The sequence below is a fragment of the Parus major genome, chromosome 5 (assembly GCF_001522545.3).
Source record: "Parus major isolate Abel chromosome 5, Parus_major1.1, whole genome shotgun sequence".
Lineage (NCBI taxonomy): Eukaryota > Metazoa > Chordata > Aves > Passeriformes > Paridae > Parus > Parus major.
The window spans coordinates 21,458,394-21,485,444 of record NC_031774.1 but is presented as its reverse complement, the minus strand read 5'-3'; the positions used below and the strand labels follow the sequence as shown (position 1 = coordinate 21,485,444).

Sequence of the window (27,051 nt, the reverse complement as noted above, 5' to 3'; positions counted from 1 at the left end):
ATCCCATGATGAGAGCAGTTATTATTTCAAACGTCCAGATGAGGAAACTTGCCAAAAATCATACAGGAAACAAGAATGGGAACCAGATCTTCTGACTTCTCGACTTCTATTTTATCCAGAAATCAATCTTTCTAGACAGTTCTAGGGCATAAGTACTGGGATAGTATTTAGATATGACAACACTCCAACACAAAGGGTTCTTGAAAGCAGAGATAACTTGGAACTGAAGGAAGAGAATTCATAGGACACTTACAAGTTGGTGCCATAAGCTAATTAAATACAGACTTCTAGCAGGCAAGCCAGTGAGGGCTTGAAATAGCTATTTTGATGTGATGTAGAAAACCTTAATAAAGAACACAAAACTAAATGTATGACACTCAAAAGTTTATTCCTCACTCTCCAGGACTCAAAAAAATAATGACTTTGTTTTAAACCTGAATATTAAAATGTCTATCTCCCAGCTGTTGGAAGGCACCACCACATGAGCTACTGAAGCTCAACAAAGGATTTGACAGAACACTACAGATCTGCACCGTACTGGGCTAAGAATTCTTGTAGAGGAAATGGCATGCATATTAACAGCAGCTGAAAGAAAGATTAAAGTCAGCTACTGCTTCCCACGGGATTGCAGTGCCTTCTCAACACAGAACCCTGGATTCATATTCCTTCTAGTTTTTGCCCTTGGTGTCATCATCAAGACTCCAAATGACATAAAATAAAAGCCAACTATAATGCACATTACTCATACACATGTCCTTGAGTCACTCTAAATATCAACTCTGCCCTGTAAAAAAATTTCCTGGCCTCTGAAAATTGTCAGTTCAATGCATCTGAAAAATAATTTTGGTGTTTTGAACAAAGATTCCCTTTAAAAGTGATGCTTTTGAAGTCAGTGGAAAAGCTTGGCTTTTTTAAAATGTTCACCACTAGCTCACTCAAATGGTAATTCTGGAAAGGCTCCCAATGGCTCCATCCAGCTCATTGCCCAAATCCATACATACGCTTTGTGCCAAAATTAATATATACAGCTACTGCTTATAAGGAAGCTTTCAGAATAAAAACAGTGGTAATGATTCTAATACTATTCTCTATTTTGTACTACCGTCCATTTTCCTGTTTGATGGTTGCCTATAATTTATTAGTCTGTTAGGAATACATTTCATTTTAGCCAGTGAACTTATTAGCTTTCTCAGACTAAGAGGGATGGCCTGATTTAATATTAGTAAGGGACACATCCAAGGAAAAACATTACCAAGTGAAAAGGAGGTATACTTATTTGCAGACAAGTCATTCCAAAGACTCTACTAGTCAACCCTGAAGTTAAATATTTTTGGATGAAGCCTCTCCCAGATGAAATGTCAAATAGAAGTTCTGACTTAGTAGTTTTACTAAAAGTCTTGTAAGGAAAACCAAAAGGAAATTATAGTAATTTTATTTCCAAGTTGAGTTCCCAAATGACATAAACAGCATAGCTAAAACACCCTCCAGCCTCACCTCTCCAGAGCTCTTTCTGCCTCACAGCCTCAACTATTCTGTGCAATTTGCTGTGCCATCAGAACAGCAAACTTTCCATGTAGCTGGAAGGATAGAGAAGAATTTCCTTCTACAAAACATTCTTAAACATTTCTGCATTAAATTCAGTAAACTACATTAAGTCACATGCAATTTCAGCAATTTAATAAACAGAAAAATAGTCAGCATTTCTAAGGCTACCATGACAACATTGTAAGAACAAAACACTGACTATTCTCTACAAATGAAAACAAACTCAACCCATCAGTACTCCTGCCTTCCAAAGGCCCATCCACTCTTAATTCTTTCCCAGTCCTCAAAGGAATGGCTTGTGCTATCACTAAAAAAATAAAGTAAAATGTAAACGCAGAGGCCATTAAAAGATACATGATGCTTTGCACACACACATTGTGTAAAATATCATCAATTTGAAGAAGAGCTTTGAATGTGGCCAGCAGTGAATAATTCTTTTGTTAAGCAGAGATAGTACTCATCCTACAAAACACTGCTGAAAACTAAACTTTTAAAGTCAAAATGAGCAAGGAAAAATTCCTCTGAAGAAGACATTCAAACTTCATGAAAATTTCAGCCTAGCAAAATATGCAATTCAACAGAATAGATTCTTTTTTAAAAATGCCAGAGGCATGAAGCACTGAAAAACAATTTTGAGACAGAATAAGATCATTACCAACAGAAGGCCAAAATTTTTCAACAGAAAAAAATGCAAACTTAGCAATGCACCAAACTGTACATTTTATGAACAAAAAACATAGGCTCAGAACAATAATCCTCATTTGGACTATTTATATTTTTGCTCTAATAAAAACACTTTGTAAGGACAAAGAGATGCAAAAGTATGTGGTAAGAAATTACTTAACGCTAAAACATCTGCCTCGAGGCCAGCTGATACACAGAGGTGAGATTTCAGTCTTGTATTCAAACACCAAACACTTCAGAGGTGGCTAATGGTTCTGCTTTAATTTTTTAAGATTGTGATCATCTAAATACTTGTTCCATTTCTTGTGTCTCTCTGATACTATGTGAACAACAAAGTTCAGTAATTGGGAAAAAATTACATAGACACAGGAGTTCTTTTCCAGTGTCCCAAGTCATGTAACTTAACAGAACTACTTTTTCCAAAGTCAGAATATCATGATTATTCTCCTGCTACCTTAATACAGCAGCACACAGGGACTATTTTTCTGCCTGCTCCAATAGATTTATGCAAGGTCATAAATCACTGTACCATAATAGTTCACTTTTAACAAGTAAAAAAAGTCTGACACTTTGAGTGTTACTATAATTTTTTATGGCTGAAAGTGTACAGAGATCAAAGTTTTCTGGTTTTTTTTTTAGGCTTGCTCTATACATTCAGACAAGTGTGTGACAGAGGGGGTTTTGCTACACGTTTAAATGCAAAGTCTCAAGGATGTCAGGAGAGAAAAGAGAATTACTGAATGTCACGTTTCCAGCCCTTCATATGACCAAAGCAGAAGCAGACCTACTTTTAAAAGAAAACTTTCTAGTAACCTTATATGCTGCTACTGTTCCCTATGGATTCCCCTGCAAATGAGTCAATAGTTTGAGAGATACTTTTCTGGTAACACACATAAACAGATAAATAAATTATCACAGGCTGAGGACAATTTAAACATCTGGGAGCCAGCTCAGGCCTGTCAAGCAAGTCACAGACACTCAAGGACAGGAAAGATCAATCTTCAGCCCCTGATTTCTGTGCCAGAGAGTAGGAGTTATATCACCCACCCCCTATTCGAGGAAAATTGTGTATTTCTAGAATAATTTTCTCTGCTTCTGTATTCAAAGACATTTATATTCAATTAATTTACTGAGGGGGTGGGGGTGGTGAAGACAAACTCAAAGTATAAGGATTCAAATTACTCATAGGTTTTCCTCAACTATCTTCTCAATACGGCACTTTAATTTTCCATCAACGTTATTGTGCAGTAATCTGACTTACCAGAATCAGAAAGGAATAGGATTTATAATAAAATGCAAAAAACTGCAAAATAAACAGTTTTCAGTGTGCCAAACTAAACAACCTCATGTCCAAACAGTTACATTCACACAGAATATAAGGACTGTTACTCAGATAGTCCCTGCAACCAAGACACATGGCCATAAGGCCAATAAATGAGCCAGCAAATGTGCTAGACCTGTTGGACTTTAATCCTAGGAGATGAACAGTTGCAGGGCCCAATTATCCCTGAATTGCACTGACTGCAGGAGAATTCACATCAAATTTTCTTTGCCTTATTTTTGCTTTTCATTAGAATAGCACCTTTCTGTATGAGTGACCAGACTCAATATAAGTGATATTACAGATACTGTCCATTGAGGATGTTAAAATTAACAGTTCAGACACATGAAAACCAAGGTTCTGCTTTGCATGACTTGTGGCTGACACAGCTGGAACCCAGCTGCAGTTGAATCTTTGCTTCAAAGCCCTTCAAGTCTGCTCTGCCAACAGCAGAACTATTTACACGTAGTCACTAAGGTGACTTCAGTCAGTCACTCCTTAATCACTTTATCTGAGACAGCTTTATGAAAATGGAAATCAAACTGCAAATGGAGCAAGGATTTATGCAGCATGCACATTATGGATCTGCTATCTTTCATCTCATCAGATCACTCTTAAAACTAGTAGTTATAAGAACCAACACAGGCAAAAGTCAGCTTGCAGAACTGCCAGAACTTGATTGCTCTGCTGTTGCAGTACAATGCTTAAAGCATTCAATGCAGACAACAAAGTATAGAGAAGGTTTGTGCAGCCAAAATCCCCTTCCTTCAGTTGTCTTCTCTTCCTTCCATCTTTCACACTTCATGTATTAACCTGCTACTCTTAACCTGGCAAGGGAAGTATTTCCTTCCTGGAGACACACATGATAGATGAAACCTCTGTCTCCACTACTTAACATCTTTGTTATTACTTCAGCATACCTACATCATCACAAGACATTTCTGGAGTCCAAAAGCTTGTTACTTGCTAACAATCTCTTTCTCTCAAGAGAGAAGAAGAGCAATATTTTACCACACATGTACATACGTTTAAGAAATACTTCCAACATATTTTAAAAAAATATCGTCTTGTATTAACTGCACTTAAGATTGCTAAAAATTGGACACCTACCAAACTGCACTAGCTTTCTCCACTTTAGAGAAGCAGTTTTCATAATTTCATTCAATTCAGGTAACAGTTTCACGTTCTAGCTCTCACATAGGAAGCGCAGTGTTGTTTTGCTGTTGATAATGCATGTACAGGTACGACTAAATAATTCAAAGCTTTCTTAAAATATGGTATTACATTTTCTAATGTTTCTGATTTGTTTACAAATAGAGCATCTTTGTCTTAAATACACAGTAATGTTAGATTATGGACTGTGTCATAGACTCAAATACAAATGGAAGACTATGGGGAATAAAACAGAGAATACAATGGAACTGATAAAGAAGCCTAGTATCTCAGGTCTAATCAGACAGATTAGGGAGAGACAGACACAGATGTCTACTCCCTAGGATAGAAGTGACTAAGAGATATGTTGTGAAACTTTGTAATGATTATCAGGTGAAATGATGTCATGAAGAATATGTACCCAATGGGAAATTGTTACCAAAATTAAACCCTATATAGGTGCCATACAAGTAAAATCCTTATATAAACACCTTGTATACTCAATAAAATTGGCTTCTGATCTCAACTCGGATGTCTCCGCTGCTCAATTGCTGATAGAAGACAAAAATTACCTAAATCAAAACATAGTTTTGGAAGAAAGACAACAGTGTTGCTTCAAGTGTACTTTTAACAAACAATTCAAGAACTTACGAAGACTGTCACCTCTTTGTACTGCCATGGGTAACTGATTTGGACAAGCTCTCTTTTTGTCCATACCCTCATCACAACAGCAGCTGTTGAAGCTTTGCCATTTCAAGCACATGATCCATGTGTCCCCTCCTTGAAATTCTTCAGTTCTTCTTTTCACTGTATACCACCTTACTTTGGCATGTCCTCAAGAGGCCTCCTCTGTTCCCAACACTTAATCTCTGAAACTTGTCTTGTCCATCAAGACATGTGCACTTGGCTAGCATTTCCTATTTATCTGAAGCTGCTAAGAAAAATACAGTTCAGTCTTCAGTCTGTTTCTACTGCACTAATTCCACTACAACATTTTCTGGAGTCTCTTGGCACTCCTGTGCCAGTTACTGAAAACCTCTTAGCTGGTAGTTTTTCCAATAAAGTAATGACTATCTGTAGAATTATTTCAGTTAGCACTGAACTCTTATGGTAAAGAAAGATGAAACAATCTGAATCAACAGACTGTACAGTGCTTCCTCCACTTTATATACACTTTATATATACTAATGATGAAGTGAACAGTCTAAGAAACAGGGAAAAACCAATTGTCTTACCTCATAGCCAAACTGGAGTTCATCTGAGGTTAGCATAATGATATCATCATCAATAGCCAACACTGCTTCTGTTTCAATCTCATCATACGGGAAGAACCGGTTGCTAAGTTTGTTTTCTGCAGTCCTAACAACCTTCAGGGGAACACGAATCTTTGGCCAGAGGGAATCTAGAGAATTAGAGAAAAATTAAAATAAATAGAATTCAATGTTATACTTTACTTCTGAGTCTGCACATCCATCTTAGCCACTCTTTACTCTTTTCTTCTTCACATCTAAACAAAAACTTCTTAATGGCAAATTTACAGCAGTTTCAGTTTGGCAAACACGAGCATATGAAGGCAAGAGGCAGAAGTTCAGCTACATTTCTTTCTGTATGTCTCAACAAAGAGCTTCATGGGCAGCTACACAGAAAATAGTTTGCAACACTCACAGAGCAAGTGTAGGGATAATATGTATTAGGACACACAGCATGAGAAGATCCTTCACTCAACTGCAATTAAAATCATTTGAAGCAGCAGTATGCAATCACTGACTGCAAGCCTAGGGTGATAAAGAATTAGACTAAGAGTGTTAGTTCTATCAGGTGCTGAGAAAAATAAATGTTATTGTATCAATTAAATGTTTAGCACTATTGACTATTGCTAAGGAGTAGATTTGGTATCTCAGCAATTTCTTTCATCTTCAAAGTCACAGTGATAATTTAAAACTAGGTAAATACAAATAGATTCTAACTTGTGCCCTACAGCATTCTTCCAAATAGAATAGAGCACTGGACTACACACACATTAAAATTCACAAGTCAAATGAGGATTTAAATAGCAACAAAACCCATGTAGATACAAAACTGAATCCAAGTCACTCTACAATGGGATTAATTTCCATTTTTTCCTAGATGTTTAACATGTAGCACTTTGAGTATCATGTTAACAGCTTCTGCATATATTCAAAAATTTTCAAAACCCTATTCTCTTCCTACAAAGGAGTAACTATAGCTGTAAGTATAGAGCACCAAGCCAAAGGAAATGGAAGTAAGGGCTGAATATTAAACATTCATTCTAAATGCATATAACCATGTACAGTTTCTACCACAAAGGTTAACAGTAGTCATTATTTAAGTATGGAGCATCCCAAAAGCAACTACACATGAAAATGTATTTTGATTAAAAGCAAGAGAGACATGGGCAAACTGGAGAGATTTCAGCAAAGAACCATGAAGGTAATGATGGCACTGCAGCATCTTCCCTACAAGGAAAGGCTGAGAGTGCTGTGGCTATTTAGTCTAGAGAAGAGAAGGCTCAAGGAAGGTCTCACCAATATATACAAATACCTGAAGGGAAGCTGCAAGGAAGAAAGAACTAGGCTACTTCCAGTGGCCAGTGAAAAGACCATAGACAACGGCACAAATTGAAACACAATTTTACCTGTTTGCAGACACAGACAGACAGATGCTAAAATGCTGTTTTATTCTGGTGTTTTTATATTTCAAACCATGTTAAAACATTGAAAATGGTACAAAAATAGTCACACGAGTTATTTGAGGTCAGAAGAAAATGCCTTTTGGTAGAAAGAACATGGAGATCAATCTGTTTAGTTTACTAAAAGAAGGAGAAAAAATTTGATTAACATGCACAAGCACCTACACAAGAAGAAAAATTACATGTATCTTCAACAAACTGGAGAAAGACATAACAAAAAACAATGACTGGAATCTAAAGCCAGACAAATTCAAAGTATAAATAAGGCAGACATTTTTAATAGTAACAGTGGTTAACTTCTGGCAAAAGTTAAAAAGGACAGCAGTTGGTTCTGTACATCTTGTCATTCAACAAGACTGGGCATTATTACAGAAGATGCAGCCAAGCTAAAAGTCACTGGACTGAAAAGAACGACAATGTGGATTCACAGGTCAACCCAGATGGTCTTACTGCACCTTCTGCCTCAAACTCCATGAAAAGTAAGGTTGTTGACTGTCACCAGGATAAGAATAGGAAGTTTTAATAAAACTACTAGGACACGTGGAGCAAATACAGAAATTCAGAAAAAAGCATAAGGAAATAAGATCCTTGTTGTTGTGTTTTGAGAATGAAAAGTGGAAATTAAAATAGGTGTCAATGAAAAAATCCACTGTAAGGACAAAAATAAGAGAAGTCCTAACCTGAGAAAATGGTTTAAGTTTTTAAACAACATATGATCATATACTGGAATTGTTCTCAACAGAAGGATCTGAAGAATGCTGGCTGACAGACAACACCAAAAATAATGGGATACAATTATCTGCACACACTTCCAATTCCATCATAACCTTGAATCAGGTCTGCCTCCAAGACAGTTTAGCACTCCTTCCACTGTCAGTCTGCTGCACTAGGAAGACAGTACCAGAGAAGAAGAGAAACTACTTCATTCCCACATGTACAAGTAAAATTTGCTATTAGGAAGAAGTGTCCACATCCTCATTGCCACTGGGTATCTCAGATTTAACAGCTCACACAACACTCAAGAAACCCACAAATCTGCACACTGCTAAAAGACACCACAGTCCAAACATTACTTCTCTCGGGAAAACAAAGCAATATTTCCAAACCACAACGAGGCTTCAAAAGTCAGTTTTTCTTGGAGCTGTATTTTAGAAAGGATTGGCATGCATGAGTGGCCAAAAGAAAATAAAAAATAAAAAAAAAAACCCAAACAAAAAACAATGAAGAAACACAGATTGATATATACTGGCAAAATTTGTATTCAGTATTCAGCTTCCTACCCCAAGGTTTTTCCTGTAAGTTTGAAAACGTGTCAGTAAAATCTTTTATCTGTGTGGCCTTGAAGATCATGGCCTTTATTTGACACATATACACATTCTTGTCCTGTTCTACTCACCTCTTGCCCTTCTTCTAGAAGGCATGAGGCATTAGCCCTAGCACATGTGAGTGGCTTGTGATCTTGACCAGTAGTCAGCTGGCAGGATTCAATCCCATTGCTGACGGACTGATGGAAGTCATGGTCAGCCACCAGCTGGGGAGATACAGCAAGTTCCTTAGGGCCACTACAAAAATGGAGCATTGAATCCAATTCTAGTGTTACGAGCTCATTTTATTCTTAGCATTGTACGGTCTTTAAAAGCCCTGCATGAATCATAGTTGGAAATGATGATTCCAGTAGGAGACCACTGAAATTCAAAATTTTCAGCTTACTAGTCATCGTAACCTCAGAAGGCAGTAACACTGAATGACTGGAAGTGTTTATTACAAATTAGTACTCTTGATTTCACTCACTGATTCCTTACTGGTTTTACTGTACAATGTGCAAGTACCATTTTATAAATGGTAACAGACAGTAGCAGGTACCTCACAAAGGCAGATGTCATTGCCTTATAAAGGCTACAGACTGTGTAATGTTTGCAAGTTTTTTAAAGACCTTTGGATAATTGCCCATAATTATCCAAATGTAACACCAGGACTGGTATAAAATAATTTTAAACAGCCTAATAGACCCCAGAAATACAGAAATAGTGTTTCAGTTGCAATCAGAATTGCCATAGGTATGCATGCATTTGTAAATTTGTATTTGTATGTAGCATCAAAGTTTACATTTGATACATGCTAAGAGTTCTTTTATTCAGTCTTTTCTTCTTTTCATGTCTGCTACGTGTTGAAAAAAATGGAACCAAAAAATGCAACCAAATTGCAACAAAGTGCAGGAATATATTGAAACAGAAATTGAAACTGAAAAATCACTAGGATCAAAAAACAGTAATTCAGAAAAACAAGCATGCATACAAGCATTAAACTTACAGCTCTTCTGAAAAATCAACTATTTGATAGCTTACTAAAAGACATGCCACTTGCATAAAAATGGCTATAGAATAAAAAGTAATGAAAAGTGTATGAAAAATGAAGATGTAATCTAATTACAATCAGCATGCATCTCAGATGTCAGCAAATCCTCTTAAATCCACATGATTTACTAAGGTCTTGGAAAGTCTCTCAAAATGACCAGTTTTCAACAGTGGGTATGTTACTGTCAAATATTTGTGCTTTGAGAAACATAATATAAAGTTTCTGAATTTAGCCTTAGATTAATGAAAAGAAAATATAAGCATTTTGGAGAACCTTTGAACAAGGCATTAGGGTGCCAGTTACTCTGCAGCATGCAAAATGCACATGGCTATTTGCTGCCTAGAGGCTGACTTGATACTGGAGATTGCTGCCCCTACAGAGATTGAAGCTCATGTGAGATTTTATGACACAATGACACCTGGATAGCAACTGGCAACCTGTGCAAAATTGACTATCATAAAGGACAGAGGCTGCAGTGAGAGATCCAAGTATTACAAATTAGCTTTACCACAGGAACTCCAAAAGACAGCAGTCATTTCAGAAGTCAAAGTTTTAGACTCCATCAGGAAGGTTATAATTGCCTATTTTTATTTTAAAGGACCACAAAAGAAAAATGTTTGTATCTAAAGAACAACCAGAAACAGGGTGTGCTACTGCTGTAACATCACACATCGAATATTCAGATACTGCTTAGAAAGTTCTGAGAAACCTCAGCACCAGCCAAACATATATGGAGAAAATTCGCAGTTTATCACAGAGCTAGGAATCATAATATCCTGAGTTGGAAGGGACCTAAAGGATCATCAAAGTTCAACTCCTGGTCCTGCACAGGACAACCCCAAGAATCACACCATGTGCTTGAGAGCATTGTTCAGACACTTCTTGAACTCTGTCAGACTTGGTGCTGTGACCAGTTCTCTGAGGACCCTGTTCCAGTGCCCACCCACACTCTGGGTGAAGCACTTTTTCTAGACTTTGATATAACCAAGGTAAAAGCACAGGCTTTATTCTTACAGTTAGATAGACCTTTAACGGAGTATGACAAACACAGAAGAAGCTTAAGAATCTTACATCATGGCAAGAGATCCTTTAGGCATACAAAATTATAAATGCATGTTTGGACTGGGGACTACTCTTACTTTTTAAAAGATCAGTGAGGACTCTGTGATGCAGCAGAAAATAGAAGCAAATTATGGAAATAAAGCTCTCTGGAGTGAATGCAAGTCCATCTATATAAGGATTCTGAAGAGAATGACAGGCACCTCCTATTGTGTGTCATACTGAAATAATCATGAGAGAAAAGTCAATAACACTTATACTTGCTCTCTGGTAATGACTCAGGTCACAATTTGCATTATGTGCTGTTTAGGACTAGTGATGCACTGATTGCTGGAGAAGCTGACAGAAAACAGTGTGTGGTCCTCTAAACACAAAATCAGTAGTCTCCCAGCTTTACCCAATGAATCTCCCTCTTCTAATGGGCATACAGACCCTAACAACCACATGCACGGCTGTGTTTCTGGCCACCCCATAATTCCTCCATTAAATCCTGCAAGTCTATATCTCACAGCAAAATTTTCAAGCATGATTTCAAGATTATTTAAACAGTAGGATAAAAAGGTACCATAGTTACATTCCCAATTAAAATACATATAAAAGAGCAGCAAAAAATCCCATCCTATAATTATGTGCTTCTCAGCTACAACTGCCAGTAAAATCACATGAAACATGTAAATAAGAGAAGGGAGGACAGTCATGAGAAAGAGGCAATTTCCTTATAATCTAAAGGAATACCCTTTCACACAAAAAACTTCTCTCATTTTCCACACCTCCCTAGCCTTGTGATCAGATGTTTGTAGTGAAAATGTAACTAACATAAGCTTGCATGCTGTTTATATATAAAAATGATGTCTTAGTCTGAAATCCAGCCCTTTTTCTCAGTACTGAATGAACTGTTACATCATACATAAAAGGGGATCATTAAAAATAATAGAGCACAATATTTCCATGGAAGATATTATTTATTTTCAAAGAGAAATGGCATTGTGTCATGGTTTGGGAATGGGACTCCCCAGTTCAGTGCCCTCACCAAGATTCTCCAAACCACACACCTCTCGCTCTCTCTCATTCTTTCCCTTCCCCCTTCCTGCTGCAGGAGGATAGAAAGGAGGAGAATTGGAGGCACAAAAGGCAAAGATCACAAGCTGGGATAAAAATCAACTTACTGGAAACAGCACAAGATAAAATGAACAAGTAGTGGCAACAGTACCAGCAACAGGGTGCAAGAAAAGAAACTATTCACATGGGAAAAAAACCAACAATAGACAATTCCAGTCAGCTTCTTCCACCAAGTTTTCTCAACCAGAGGAAACCCTTCTCCTTGGAAGAGACTCCCTTCCCCTCGAAATGAGTGAGGTAGTACAGAATAGTGAGGTGGTTCAGACTGCAGAAATTAACCTTGTCCCAGCTGGAACCAGGACATACCATTCTGTTGTTAAATACCATTCTCTGTATCCTTGCTTCTGAGAAACTGGGAAGTTAATAACATCTGAAGAAGTTCTTTTGCAGCACACACACTATCGTTGATCTTGTTAGCAGACAGAAGTGTATTTACAAAGGAAATTATTTGCTCTACATGCTAATCATCCATCCCCAGTTTCAACACTCAACCTAGGGAAAATGAGACAGTACAGCAGCTCTACAGAGCTAACCAATATTCTTGGGACACCACTTCTAAGTAGTATCAAGTTCAAAGAAATAGCAAGTGATACTTGAATGCAGATGGTTTGTTGCATTTGCAGTTGGAAGCAGCGGGTAAGGATAATGAGGAGCTGGAAACACAGTGCACACTCTTGATGACAAGAACTGAATGCCCATCAGTATTAAAACCAATATGACAATATTTTTAAAATCCACTTATTTGTTAAAATCACTTTTGTGATTATGATGACTCATACAAGGACATTTGTACAAACATTTCTTTTTCTGATTTACTGCCTCAATAACAACATCTATGAGTATCTCATGACTAGTGATAACATGGATCCCAAATATTAATAATATAATGCTCTGGCTTCCCAAAACTTCTATGGAGCCCACTTGGAAATATAAAAAGGATAAACCTTACCAGAAGTTGTGCAAGGTAGACAAAGACTGACACAAAATTGGCAGAAAACATCTTTAAACATGCTGTGTTTGTACCTGCAGTTGCACAGAATCCCATATAGCATACTCAATTCTCATACCTGAACTTTTGTACAAGCTCTCATCCGATGCTTATTCTAGCTGGCCTATAGTAATCTGCATGAATACAACTAATTGAACATTGCTGATGAAACCTAATTAATACTTTTTCAGTCTCTAATACTGAATGGCAGAATTTTGCTGGAGTCTGAAGTTTCAAAAAAACTGTCAGAAAGAACATCAAGCATGTTACTTCTACTTACTACCAGAATTCTTTCCATTATGGCTGAGTGAAAAAGTCTGTTCAGGTACAAAACAGGTGCTTTCTATCCATATTACAGTATTTATATTGTTCTACTGAAATGCATGGAATTCCTCTTGTATATAACAAAACAGAATATTTGGTTCTAGGACACTAGGGCCCAGTTTGTTAAGACAGGTTTGATAGGCAAACTTTCTAGATTTCCCTAATCTAATGGAAGTAATATTGCAAAATGCTTGTTATATGCCTTATGGAAGACTAAAATCATCATGAATTAGTTCTCTAACTAATCAAGGAAAATGGCATTAAGCCCATCATCAAGAAGCCAAATTAATTCAAAGCTTAGAGAGAAGTTAAAAAAATATTCTTACCAGTGCTGGCTACCAAAGGCACAGTATGTAAAAAATCCCCAAACCTGTTACTGAAGATGTTTTTATTATTTTTTTTTAAGATAAAACTTTCTTAAGATACAACAATCCAAAGGATACTCAACACTCACTTTCTTTATCTCCAATAGTTTATATCAATGTCCATTAAGAGCATCAAATAGAAATACAAAGAGTATTATTTCAGTAATACCAAAAGAAGTTTATCAGCAACTTAGCTCCAGGATCCCCTAAACAGAAAATATACATTCTTTAAAATACACTTTTTATTTTTATAAAACTGAACCAAAAAAGGAATTAAGATACCACACATGATTTGTAGCTTGTTGCATATTGACTAACAGTAATGAATTTATAGATTGTAATATGATTTATCTGGTAGACAAAGTGATTTCTTCACTTGTCTGAAACAAATGTTGGTGGAAATTTCTATCACAGACCATTTTCTTAAATTTCAGTACTGGCAATTCAGAAAAACACAAATGAAAGGAAGAAAATGTTTGGCTGATGGAGAAAATCATTATTTCTACACAAATATTCCCAGCACCAGGCACTTGAACCACAATATTTATTTTAATTGATCCAGAGCAAGTGAGAGGAAATATATTGATTTTTTTCCTGTAATATTTCAAGCCTTTTACTATTTATATTAGTATTATACACATAGATGTGTGTCCAGTGGGCCTACTGACATTGCTGCATTGATGGGCTTCTTGCATACAATGCATAGCAGAGAAAATATGCAAAACTCAGCCAAAGTTTTGGCAGAGCAAAGATCACATCCCTAAATTCATTAAGTACTTAAGATAACAAGCAGATTCTATAACATTTTAAGGTTCCAGATTAGAATCATCAATGCCTGTGATATTTTCTTTCTGCTATTTCACATACAAGATTTAATATTTTTACCATCAAAAACCCTGTGTAAACTTCAAACTTTGTTGTCTTTGCACAAGACATCTGTGTTTCTCATAGATTCATCTTGTTTCTTCTCACTGACTCTAAAGAAAACACAGAACCATGAGTTCAGATTTCCACAGATAGCTCTCAGACATTAAGTTAAAAAAATGATCCTTACAAACTCTTAAGACTAAGGAAAAAATAATCTTAGAATTACTACTGATATCTAGCACACATAGATGTAGCTTACCATTTTTTTATTTTTACATGTTATTTGGTTGAAAACTTTCCAGTCAAGTGTTTAATTAATCCATTGCTCTCTTACCTGCTTACCTTTTTTATCAGCCAGCATAACAAAATAATTCTGTAACAGCAGTGCTGCATCCGCCCTGAGAGGTCTAGGTTTGAAAGGAGTTTGTTTCCAGACACCTTGCACACTCCCCACACCTGTTACCACTGCACAGCAGCCGAGATCAGCTACAGCCTCCTAGCTGGGATGCTCAGCACTACTGACAGCAGTGATCACCTGTGACTCCATGATCTTAAATTTTGTACAATTTTTAGAGAATTTAATTTTTATTCAGTTTTCCTCCTAAATCATATCATTACATAAAGGCATTATTGCAAATGCATAGCATATTGGTTTGACAATAATGATATTTTCAGTTATAATAATTTTCTGATGTTGACAGAGGAAAGAAAGGAAAGGCCACATGTCACTTGTGTGGCACTTTGCCAGCTGCATCCCAGGAAACCTAAATCCAGTTTCTCAATTTAGCACACATACTAAGGAAGGCAATTTGGATGTTGTTCACCCAGCCCTCCCACTTACACATGCAAAATGAAAACAAAGGGTTGCAAAACAAAAACAAAACAAAGATACAAAGGGTTGCAATGACAAAAGCCAAGTTCTTCTTCTGTACCAAAACATGTCCCTTACGTGGAAAGGACCAAGAAATACAGCAATTGATGCTCTAGAAGGTTAAGTGCCTCTGCTTTACTACAACCAATTAAAAATGAATAGCCATAAAAGTGCAGATACTACTGTAGGGTAATAAACTAGACTTTATCAGTGACAGTGGTGCACATTACAAACTTCAAACTCATTCCTTGTTCTAATCCATCAGAAACTTCCTGGCTTTAACAGGCTATAAACAGCAGTAGCTTTGAAGTCCGAGGATTAGGATCACTAATAGATAGACTGAACGAGAGACTGGCTGAAGAGCCAAGTGGAATGCCCTGCATGGATCTGGAATAAAACAAGTTCATTTAATCATACTGACCTCCCTCTAGCCACAGGCCAAGAGATTACAATGGTTGTAACAGCAATAAAGGGACAAGGGACACTAAAAACAAATAGTTATTCACTTCAATGCAATGCTTAGGTTAATGCAAGGACAAAACTGCTTATGCTTTCAACTGTGCTCTCAAGTCCACAATTTTAAGTTCTCCAGGTTGTTGTTTTGTTTTTTTAACTAGATTATGACTGAGCAGTAGTAGAGGCAGAAAAAAATTAAACATACTTTGATTTTCAAGTTGAATACAATGATTGAAAAGAAAAGGTCATTGTAATCATCTATTTGCTTCAACTCTCCTGTATCTCAGACTAACTTGAAGGAAATGTAGAAACAATCCCAGCAATTTGGGTTGAATCCACCCACACTCAATGATCCCATAAGTGTATGTATCACTACACATTTTTGCTTTTAGGAAAGAACAGCTTACTGCAAAAATTCCAGTTGTTATCAATTTATACACAACAATTTTTACTCTAAAGGGCTGCAAAATATTTAAAATATGACTAAACTTGACATATTTAGCCCAGAAGTAATAAAGAACACTTTTTAAAGTAAACAATAAAGCTACTTTGCTTTAAACTGCAGCAAGTTGCCAAAATGGCAAATGAGCCAAGTGAATGGTAGCAATAGCTTGGCTCTGAGAAGCTCTTAGGAGATAGTAAATTGAGACAAGTGGTCAGGGATTAATTTCTACGTTGCATCTTGCTGCTATGCAGAATAACTAACCTTGAAGAGTAGAACACAGCAGCAGTTGAAGCCTCTGGAAAGAGAATAATAAAGTGGAGTCCTAACAATATACTTCATTCACTACAGAGGAATCCACAATACAGCATTTTTTTAGAACACGTATTCCTAGAAGGCAACATTTCTTGTCCCACAAAATCACCACATTTTCAGATGAGAATGACAGATCCATATGTACAGCACATGGGAACCAGACTCATATACAGCTACTATAGCTACAGTACTTCATCCAGAATAAGAAGAGAAGGCTTTAATTGCCTAGCACAATGCTCAGGATTTTAGTATTGGTGTTCAGAACTGGAAGAAAGTCACCCTAGGGATCAGTAAGCACAGAAATAAAATAAGCAGCATTGGAGAGTCTGTCTAGCGCTGGAGAAGATTACCAAAGGCCAAGCCCAGCTCACTTCCCTTGCATGGGGCAAGACCTCCCATTTATTCCATGGTGATTTCATTATGGAATTCACTGATGTCAAGACCTGTTTTTCCAGCTGAGGACCTGGGAAAAGATTACAAGCAGCATGGTCTTGTGAGGCAGGAAGCCTGGGGATGGGATAGAAAGGAGTTGGTTGGACACAGAGCAGCCCATGGAGTGTACAATGACATTGCACGAAAGGAGTCAAAAAGCCATGGGATAAGGATCTTGGGTTTGAAAATGTAGGCAGCAAGCTGAGAGGACTGGGCAGCCTGAGACTCAGGCCCTGGCACAACGGGATACAGTACAGCAGTATGCCAGGCTGGCAAAGCACACCTCAGCTACTGAAAACTAAATAATTGAGAGATTTACAGAGCTGAATTCATACTGGAGTAATTAATATACCTTTGAAACCAAACCTTGTTTCAAAAATGTACACATATAAATAACTTGGGAAAATGCCTGTGAATGAGTCCTCATTTTAAAATAACCACAAATTAAAAAACATGGAGATGACACCAGACTCACTCACATACTACAAAGAGCAGTACAGTATACCATATGTATTGAAAAGAGAAATATTTTAAAACAGGCACTTATGTATTGTCTTACTGGGCAAGCATTAACATTTTCACAAGATATTCTAGTGGTATGGAAACTCCATTTTGGACAGCTGAAATGTCCCAAATTTTCGTTTCATCACTTAATCAGAATATTCACTTATTTTATAGCTCCAAGCATTCAAAATACTTTGCTGCTTTGAACTACATTTGCTCTAGAAACAGTCCAGTAGCATCAGTATACACACTGTGATGAAAGTCCGTCTACAAAGAAATAAAAGCAAGTATCGACAGATCAGAAATAGGCCTCTCCTTACTACTTCTTCCAAAAATGTTAAGGACAGAAATGTTTCTGTAATATTGAATTTATAACTTTTGATTCAGGAGTTAGCAGCACAACTACTGGTATGCTTTTTTCCTGTTAGCTACTTTGGCTTCTCTTATTCCACTTTCAAACACTCGGTCACAAAAAATCCAAACCAATTATTTTGAAAGAAACATTAACTACTTCTTGAATATAAATGATGTGGAGGAGAGGACATTCTGTAACAGGTGTCAATAGACATGCTATGCCCAGTTTCACCTTCCTCCACCACCTCTCCCTTGGGTTTTTACCTTCTGGTGGATTCTTATTCTGGTTGTTCCAGACTACCAACAATTTGGATAGACTAGGCACTTTAGAAACCTCCGTGATAACTCGGAAAAGGCTCTCCACTCGGTCATAGGTCAGAACTACAGCTGTGAAACCTTGGGACTGAGGTGGGATCAGTGGAAGGAAGAGTGGGTTGTTCACACTGCTCCATTTCTGTGAAGGAAAACAAGAAAACAGCAAAATAATTTGATTAATGTGAATTATCACAGTAGGGAAAAATTCATATAGCCAGACCCTAATTATGAGATTTGTAATTTGCTCGGATCAGGCAGGCTCACTCTCCAGTTCTGACTTCAGCAATTTCTCAAAACCTTTATTCTAATCTCTTTCTTATTTCAGTTTTCACTTTTGCCTAGCTATAATGTTGCAACCAAATAGGGGTTAAGGTAAAACCTAAAGTGGAAGAGGCAGGTGGATTTGTGGAGAAGGAAAACCAAGGTGAATTGACCCCAGATAGCATGGTTCAATTCTCATTTACTAATCATCATTATTTCAAGACATTTATATTTATAGTCAGGACTCAATAAACAAAGAGAAACTTAATCAGCACTACAATTTCAGAGTGAGAAAGTGTTAGTGACAACAAAACCAAAGGAACAAAGCCATAAACTTGGCATAAAATGTGCACCCAAGCAAAAAGGGAAAAAGCAAGTATGAAGAGAAGCAATGTGCCAGCTTCCACAGTTTATTCAATGGTGGAAAAAATGCACCTATTACATTAAAAAAAAAAATTAAAAGAAATGAGATTCAAAGATGAGTTTCAGTTATCTGCTCCTTGTGAATTTTAACTAGGGCATCCCTTTTAAGATTTTAAAGGTCTTACTTCAATACACAACATAGGGAAGCCAGCCCAGATGGCAAAAGACATAACAGACAACTAAATTCCCACTGAATGTGCCAAGCCCCTTTGGAGCTGACAACATGGGGGAGGAAGCAGTAAAGGGACCATTTGACAAGAATGAAAATACCAGCATTTTAGTCTCAAATCTTCCATTCCGACTGACTTTCCAAGCAGGGGTCGGACAGAGAAGCAAAAGGAAAAACTAAAGCCTTTGGGACAAGGTGAAAAGGGGAGTCGGGAAAACAAAAACTGAGTGACGCTGTTTTGCAAGGAAGTCTTGAATCCTAGCCTGTAAAAACTATGAATACTCGTAAGAGGTTAGCAACTGCCAGCAGTTTACAGAAATACTGTGAAATTCTCCAGCTAAAGTCATACCATAAGCCTGCTTGTACCAGGAGTAAAACAAGTTTTACAGACTCAGAGTTAAAAGGTCATATCTGTAAGAAGAAAACTTTGCAATTTTCTGTTTCCCTATTTAGTTTTGGTTATCTTTATACACCCAACAATCACGTTCCTAGTGTTTAATGGTTAGACATCTCTAACTAGAATGACTTCAAGGATGAGGAGAACAAAGAGTCTATTTACTGAAAGACATCATAACATTTGGACCATTTTGTTAAAGGAGAAAAAAATATGATGTGAATATGATTTCCTTCTATGAACAGATCAAAACTGAAGAGGGGATAAATATGTGAGGCAGAAAAGTTAAGAACAGCATTGGCACACTCTTTTGTCCAGGATGGTCTAAGAGTATGATCCAGGCAAGGACCTGTCAGTAGGAGTAATACGTTTTAGTAGACTTCCTGAAATAGTTGGAAAGACAGACTGGCCTTCAGCTACACACACTTTATCAGGTCTGGTAAAAGCAGCATTCATCTTAAACTGTTTGTGAGGATCCTAACAGAAAACACAAAGTTCTACTTTTTACCCAAGAGGAATAATAGGATAATGTAGGAACAGTAACGGTACAGTATGGAACTTTGGCTCATAAAAGGGACATGGCTACCTGTGAAAGCACACTCAGTAATTCAGAAAATATATATCCATTACTTCAGCAACTGATATGTGCAGAGAAAAATCTGCTTTCAGATTATTGCATTTTCTAAAACGAAAGCTTTTGTACATACTTCGCTAGTTGTACAAGATGACTAGTGGCAGATGGGGACAGCCCTCTGATTTTGCTGTAGTTTCAATAATTCCTACAGCAAATCACAATCTAAATGTTACCAGAGCATAATCCACCTCATTAAAGCTTTACTACAGACTTGTTTCCACACAACCCCCACCCCAAGACTGCTATTATCCGAATGACCCTGGTAATGTCAAGCAGCTTCTCAACACAACTCTCAGAAACCTCTTTTCATTAATACTTGAAACAGAGGTTTAACATCATAATCAGAGTGCCAAGAAAATATTATATTTCTGTCCTACAAGAAGAAATAACTGGTAGAGCCATCTGCAGACAATGTTCTATTTATTACTTATGGGTAAGAATTGCTACCTCCCATTTGAAGTTTTTCTAAAAATATTTTCTCTCTGTCCACAACACTCCCTAACAAATTGCTTGCTATAATATCTTTTGAAAAGGATTATTCCTTTTCCATAATCTAAGACTAAATTAGGTACTTACAGAAAGAAATAGATCATGCAATATGTGTGCAAGTACATGCATATATACCTAAAATCATCTTGAATTTCTCTTATAAACTTAAATTTTAGATACATTGCTTAAATCCCAACTTCTACTACTTTCAGAAAGGCATGAAAATTCTCCCCTGCTGGTCATAACTTAGGAAAAATAAGGCAACTTTTAAGGAGGTTTTGCTTCTGCAACTACTAAAAGATGATGGTAGGAGGGAAAAGCCTGTAGACACACACTAATGGATGGGAGAACCATGCCGCTCATTTGAGAAAAACATTTCGAAAAGGCAATTAAGCATCTCTCAAGTGCCATTAAGAGCCAACCCCCTGCTGCCTGCCTGAAGAGTGTGTCTACAGTCTGAGACCTATTGACCCCACTTTCTGCAGGAAATCAGGCAAATTCAAGCCTCCATAATTTGCTAAAGTCTTCCAGATTTCTGCTTGGGAAAAGCAAACCATACAGGCAATTAATACAACAGCAACCTAATTAAATCTCCATTATGGCAGCAAAGCATGAAATGGCTAATGACATAGGGATGGGTTCTCCCAGTCACTGCTCAAGCAACCAAGTGATGAAGGCACATTTGCTCCATTCCCATCTTTATTAACATTCTTGACGGAAATACACAGGAACTTTCACTCTCAGAGATGAGAGCAAACAGCAACAGTAGATTGATCATCCATCACCTCTCTTTGACAAAGTGCTGACACTCAGCTATGCATAAGACAACCCTTCACTATCACCCTCCCAGCTAATATCATTAGAAGAGCCAGGATAATTAATCCAAGATTAATAGGTTACTTGCTGTGAATCATTTTTATGGGCAAAATGGATCAAATTGAAATGTTAGCTTCCTAAGAGTAATTTCATGTCACTTAAGTCTCACAGTCTCAGTTATCTGACAGCTCTTTGCAGTTAATATGAAAATCCAAAGTACTGGAGTGTGAGTGACAGTGAGAACTTGGGAATAGCCTGAAGCTGGAAGACAGAAGTCAGGAATGATTATGTATGCATAAAAAGATTCAGACTGCTGCAGCTGTCCTGTGCATGCTTTCTACAAGTGTGCATGTGTAATAATGTCTTAGAAACAAGGCACCTTCCTTTACTGTAGCTCGATCAAATAGTGTCCTCCCCCTTGGTCATTAAAAACAACCTGATAGTACTTTAGGAAAAATAAATACGTTAAGGATGTATCAAGGGAGCTGAATTCTCATGATGTGGAGGCTTCAGGCTGAACTTGATGAGGTGTCTTCAGCTTAGCAGGGAAGTTTGTAACAGACCTTTCTTAGCAGGGTACAGAAGGGAGCTAGGTGGGAGCTTCACAACATCAATGAACACAAATGGACAATCTTAATATTTAAATTCTATAGAGCATCAAAGATATTGGTAAAGCATCAGAGATAACGAAGACTCGGTCCTATCTCAAAACTTCTTAACTGGTTGTTCACCCTTTAAAGGGACTTGAAGAAAGGTAAAATAGACACGTTAGAAACATCATCAGAGGTAAACAACTCTGTGTAAGATATTCCATATTAAAGAAGAAACGAGAACTTCCCAGCTATCATTTAGTGGGAAAACTCAACAGCACTTAAGAATAAAATTACACTCCTCCCATGAACTTTTCCATCTGTGTATTTTATTTTCAACACCTAGCCTGCTTGTTGTAAACTACATATTAGTGAAACCACATAGTCTGAACAACAATTCACTGTCTTTTAAAAGCACAGAGGTAAGGACAGCAGTGTGTTGAACTTAGTAGCTGATCAGTCCTATACATCTAAGCAAAACAGAGATATATCCCCTGCCACTGTGGTTAAGGCTTTTTCAGCTGGGTTGTTCTTAAAATCAATCTAACCTCAACATGGTTTCAATTATGAATTACCAGACCAAAAAAGCCTTGATTTATTCTATTTTTCTCCAATTATTTATGGTAAGTTTCTATTCAATACTTTGAGAAAGTATTTCATCATGCTTCCCATCCTCAAGTGGTCACAGGGCAAACCCAAAGGAAATAACCCTCCCTACTTGTCCAGAGCCAACCAAAGTGCTTTCACCCAACAGAATTACAAATGAAGTTGCAGTGGCCATCATTTCATGTTTTAATGGAGATCATAAACTCTCCTTACAAAAAAATTAGCTACAAGACAGACAGGAACTTCTATCTTCTGTAGAATAATCCAGTGTAAGAAAAGTATCCTAACTTCTGGTTAGGTAAATTAAAGAACCAACTGTTAAACCATGTTTTACATTCACATAAAAACACCAATGTTCACATCTGAATACATGTGGGTTATTCAGCCAATCCATAATACCAACACCAAAAAACAAATCAATAAACAGAAAATTGTTTAATATAAAAAAGAATATCTATCTTCTATCATAATAAATAAAGCAATATTTGATCCAGCAGATTAAAACCATCACAGAAGTAGCTGGAAAATACAGCAGAAACAGAAATCTAATACTGTTCAATGGAAAAAATACCAGATATGCACTGCCCAGAAAAGTGCTAGCTTGTTCTCATTTAGAGGTAGATAAAAAAGTGTATGTTAATATTTGCTTAATGCTTTGGAGATGATAAATGGTACTAGGAGGGAAGCACAGTTGTAACAGTAGCATTATCTGTAGACTGAGGACTATAAAACATTAGTCAAAGAGGTTAGGAATAGTTTAATTTTTTAATAAGTGTCAAGTGCCTAGTAATTGACAGGACCTACAAAGTATTCTGAAAATTAACATCCTAATTAGGCTTTACTAAATCAGCGGCATTCTGGGCACTAAGATCATTCTGCTATTTTAGTTTACACCAAATGATGGTGCTGTTTTCTGCCTCACTGGAAGAAATGAAATCTGGTATGTTTATTGTTCGCATACTGATATTCTCAAGTGATTATTAAACTCTGCTCTGTATCATCCAAGGTCAGAGCTCAAAAGCAGCCCCTGACAAAAAAATCATCTAATGTTTCATAGGTCTACATTATAAACAGGCTTGAAGGAATTTCAACAAAAGCAGCTGAAGAATTCTGAAAAAAAAACGTGTCTTACTCATTTTTCAGAAACCCATATATATTAGTGAGGTATAAGGCAAAGAAGAGAATTTAAGCAATCTACAACGAAGCATAAGTGAGGAAGTAATTTACCTCTATTAGAGCATAACAAAGTACTTAACTGAAGGTAACAGATCACATCTCAAGCCCAAGTCATTATTTCTAATCCAGCCCAAATTGGTAACCATCAAAACACACACCGTAGAATCATTCATTTTCTGGCGTACTTGGACGTAGCTGATTGCCTCTGCCTAGTGGATAATGGTTGGGCCAAAAAATACAAAAGGCATTAAACTTCCATGCTTGCAACAAAAGGCTCTCTGAGACATAAAGGGCTCAAGTAGCCCAGCAATGAATTTCAGATCCCAAAACTATCATTTGCTCCTCTTCATTAAAGGGAGGAAATATGTCACAGCGCATTTTTATTCAAAGTATTATTCCATAACATATTAGCATATTATATGCTACTAGTCTTCCATTTTGCAATAGGACAGTGAATAAGTAGAAAAAATAATCCACTTCACAATGTTTTTTTTGCTTGAGATAGGCCAACAGTTTTCAGTCAGCCCGTAAAAACACATAAAAATGCTTGGATCACTTCCCCTGTGCAATATACTAAGTATGGAATTAACCGTATATGCATTTATCTTCTGCATACCTTACACTCCCCCCTGGAAAAACACCCTCCTGTACCACTGCTGGCTCGACACTCTGGTGAAGATACACATGCAACAGTCTTACTAGTATTTTGAGCCAATATAAGTCTAACTAATGCCAAGAAAAGCAGCCCTCAAGCCACCCAGTCCCTCCCTTGCATGCCCCCACCCCCCTTTCTTTTTTCTCTTGCCTGGTAAGTTTTATATAGGGAACATTATTTTGGCTAATTCACCACAAGTGAAATAGAATTATCAGAAAAAAGATTGCACATGAAAGAGGAAACTGTTGCCCAACTCTAGAAGAGTGCAGGACCGCTTCTTTGGGCAGCAGTACCTACTATAGTAGGTTTAAAGTGTTTGGGAAAATAAAACTCAACACAAGATGGGCTGATGTTTCTTCGTGTTGAGACTTGAGAAATACCTTAGGAACAGGAATAAAGCTTATCCATGTGCAGATCCAGCCACGAGTATGCCTCACTAATTTTAAGCGAGTATCATTTTCATGCTGACATGTACAAGGTAACAGCCATCCCCTCAGATGGGGGGATACAAAAATCCATGCAATCAATGCAATTCTGCAGTAAAAACAATGTAATCATTATTATGCTTGCAGATATCTCTTAATTCCTATTTTGAAGCATCCAAGCTCAAAGAAAAGCAGAGAAGTCTATCAATCCTACTTTGCAATTCACATCAAACTTGAGGCAGCCTTTTGTGAAAGACGCAGCTTTCTCAGCTTTTTCCTTATATGTGCTGCTTTTAGAAACTAACTTAATTGAACATTTGAGACCTCTAAAAATCTCTTTTATCTAGCATACTTACATGCTGCCATCTGCTAACTGTTTGCTGACTCAGAATCTATTCTACTATACTACAATCAAAATACTAAATGGCATAACTATATAAAAACATAGAAAAATAGACTGAAATCAGATGATTAATCTAATTCTGGAAGCAAACACATGAAGCTACAATACTTCAACAAAATGCTAAGTATATTGTGCATCTTGGAGAGTTACAAGCCATTCTAATCATCAAAGTAGAAATAATAGTTTTACTGCTTTGTCTAAGAAGTCTGAAGAAGTTGTAACAATTGAGCAGCACAAAAGTTAGTAAACAGGGCGTTTTACCAAACTTTTTCTGTTACTTCTCAGGATTCTAGTGAACTACTAAGCAAAATTAACCCCTGTAAGCACACACAAATAAACCCCCACCCCAAACCAAGGAGGCAGGCATGTAAGCAACCATGGCCAAGAGTTCTTTCGAAGTATCCTTCTCTGCACAATGATCTTGCACAGCAAGCTCTTCTTTCTGTTAGATAGGTGAATTTGTCCAAGTAAGTAAATTCACAAATCCCTTAAAGCAGGCATTTTCCTATATAGATATTCCATAGGCAAATCTGTGCTCTTGTTTTCAAAACTTTACTACTCAGAGCACAGGGATCTGAGCTCTATGAACAGCCTTGTACTGATTAAAGAAATTTCTGGCTAACTTCATTAAGCCCTTGAAACAGTGATTGCACCTCTGCACTTCTTGTTAAGGTGCCTACAGCTTCTACATACTCTTTCTGCACCTTTGTGCTCCTATCAAAACCACATAACAGGAACAAAAGCATACAGAAGAGCATTGCACTTAATCTCTACTGACCACAACACCACATGCAACAACAAGCAAAGCTAAAGGAACTGTCTGCTAAGTTGGCTGAGTCTGAAAGTAGAACACATATGGCAAGTTCTGGAGGTTAGCTCTGGCCAGCAACATAAGAATTTCTGACAATTACTCACACTTTTCACTGTGGTATTAATATTAACTCACAGGTGCTTATTTTAACAATTAGCTATATCCTAGCCCTGAGACTGACCTGAAATAATTTTCTTTAAAAGCTTCAGTCATGGAGTTTATTTAGAGAAGAATATAGAAATTTCCTTGTAAACAAAAAGGACATTAGTTACTTGGCCTTCTTATCAAATTTAGAGGATACAGTTGCCATTTTCTGCTACATCAAATGTACATAAGTAAGTCCTTCCAACCATAATGTTTCATACAGGCTGACTAGAAATGGTAACAGTGCTATGACTGGATATAAGGCAGGAGTTAGATGAGACACAGACTCAAGTGGATTTTACTGCCCAACAAGCAGACAACTTTGAAATTCTGTCTAGTGCATTTATTTAAAAAAAAATAAATAGAAGAGAATCCAGGAGATGTTTTTAGGTTCCCATTAAAGACTGAGTAATCCTCAAAGCATTTTCTTCAATTCATTGTGTTTAAAGGTGCTTGGTTCTGCTACCATAATTGTAAAGGTGTTAAGATATTCTGATTCCCTTCTTGTGGAGTACACACTTGTGCAGATTAATTTCTTCCTTAACTACTGACCAGGGCCACATTTCCTCTCCAGATTATTGATGCCTTTGACTAGGCCATGGAAACACAATTTCTGAAGCACAGCAATGAGCTTCTAACTCTTCATCAGCAACTCTTGACACTCCATTGGTCTGAAGAATTTAAAGTAAAACACACTTCACTTCTATTCAGTACTCCTACACAGCTTTCTTTCTCTAAACTATCATAAAGCAAGATAGTTAACAAGTTTGGTTTTATTAGTAAAATAAAACTATTTTTTATATTTTGACACCAAGAAAATTAACTGATTATGAGCGAAAATCATCTACAGGCTTTTATATAGTAAAAAATCAGAACC

General features: G+C 37.0%; 1 protein-coding gene across 2 annotated transcripts in view; it reads right to left on the bottom strand.

The window, feature by feature from the left end:
* The window catches only part of EXT2 (exostosin glycosyltransferase 2), a 73,008-nt gene that overhangs the window by 12,148 nt on the left and 33,809 nt on the right, over positions 1–27,051 (bottom strand). For both annotated transcript variants that reach the window (XM_015630856.3, XM_015630857.3), the window contains exons 9-10: positions 18,128–18,317; positions 5,938–6,104 (exon numbers count right to left, since the gene is read on the bottom strand). In XM_015630856.3, coding sequence (XP_015486342.1) covers positions 5,938–6,104; positions 18,128–18,317 — 357 coding nt within the window. The remainder of the gene's footprint in view (positions 1–5,937; positions 6,105–18,127; positions 18,318–27,051) is intronic.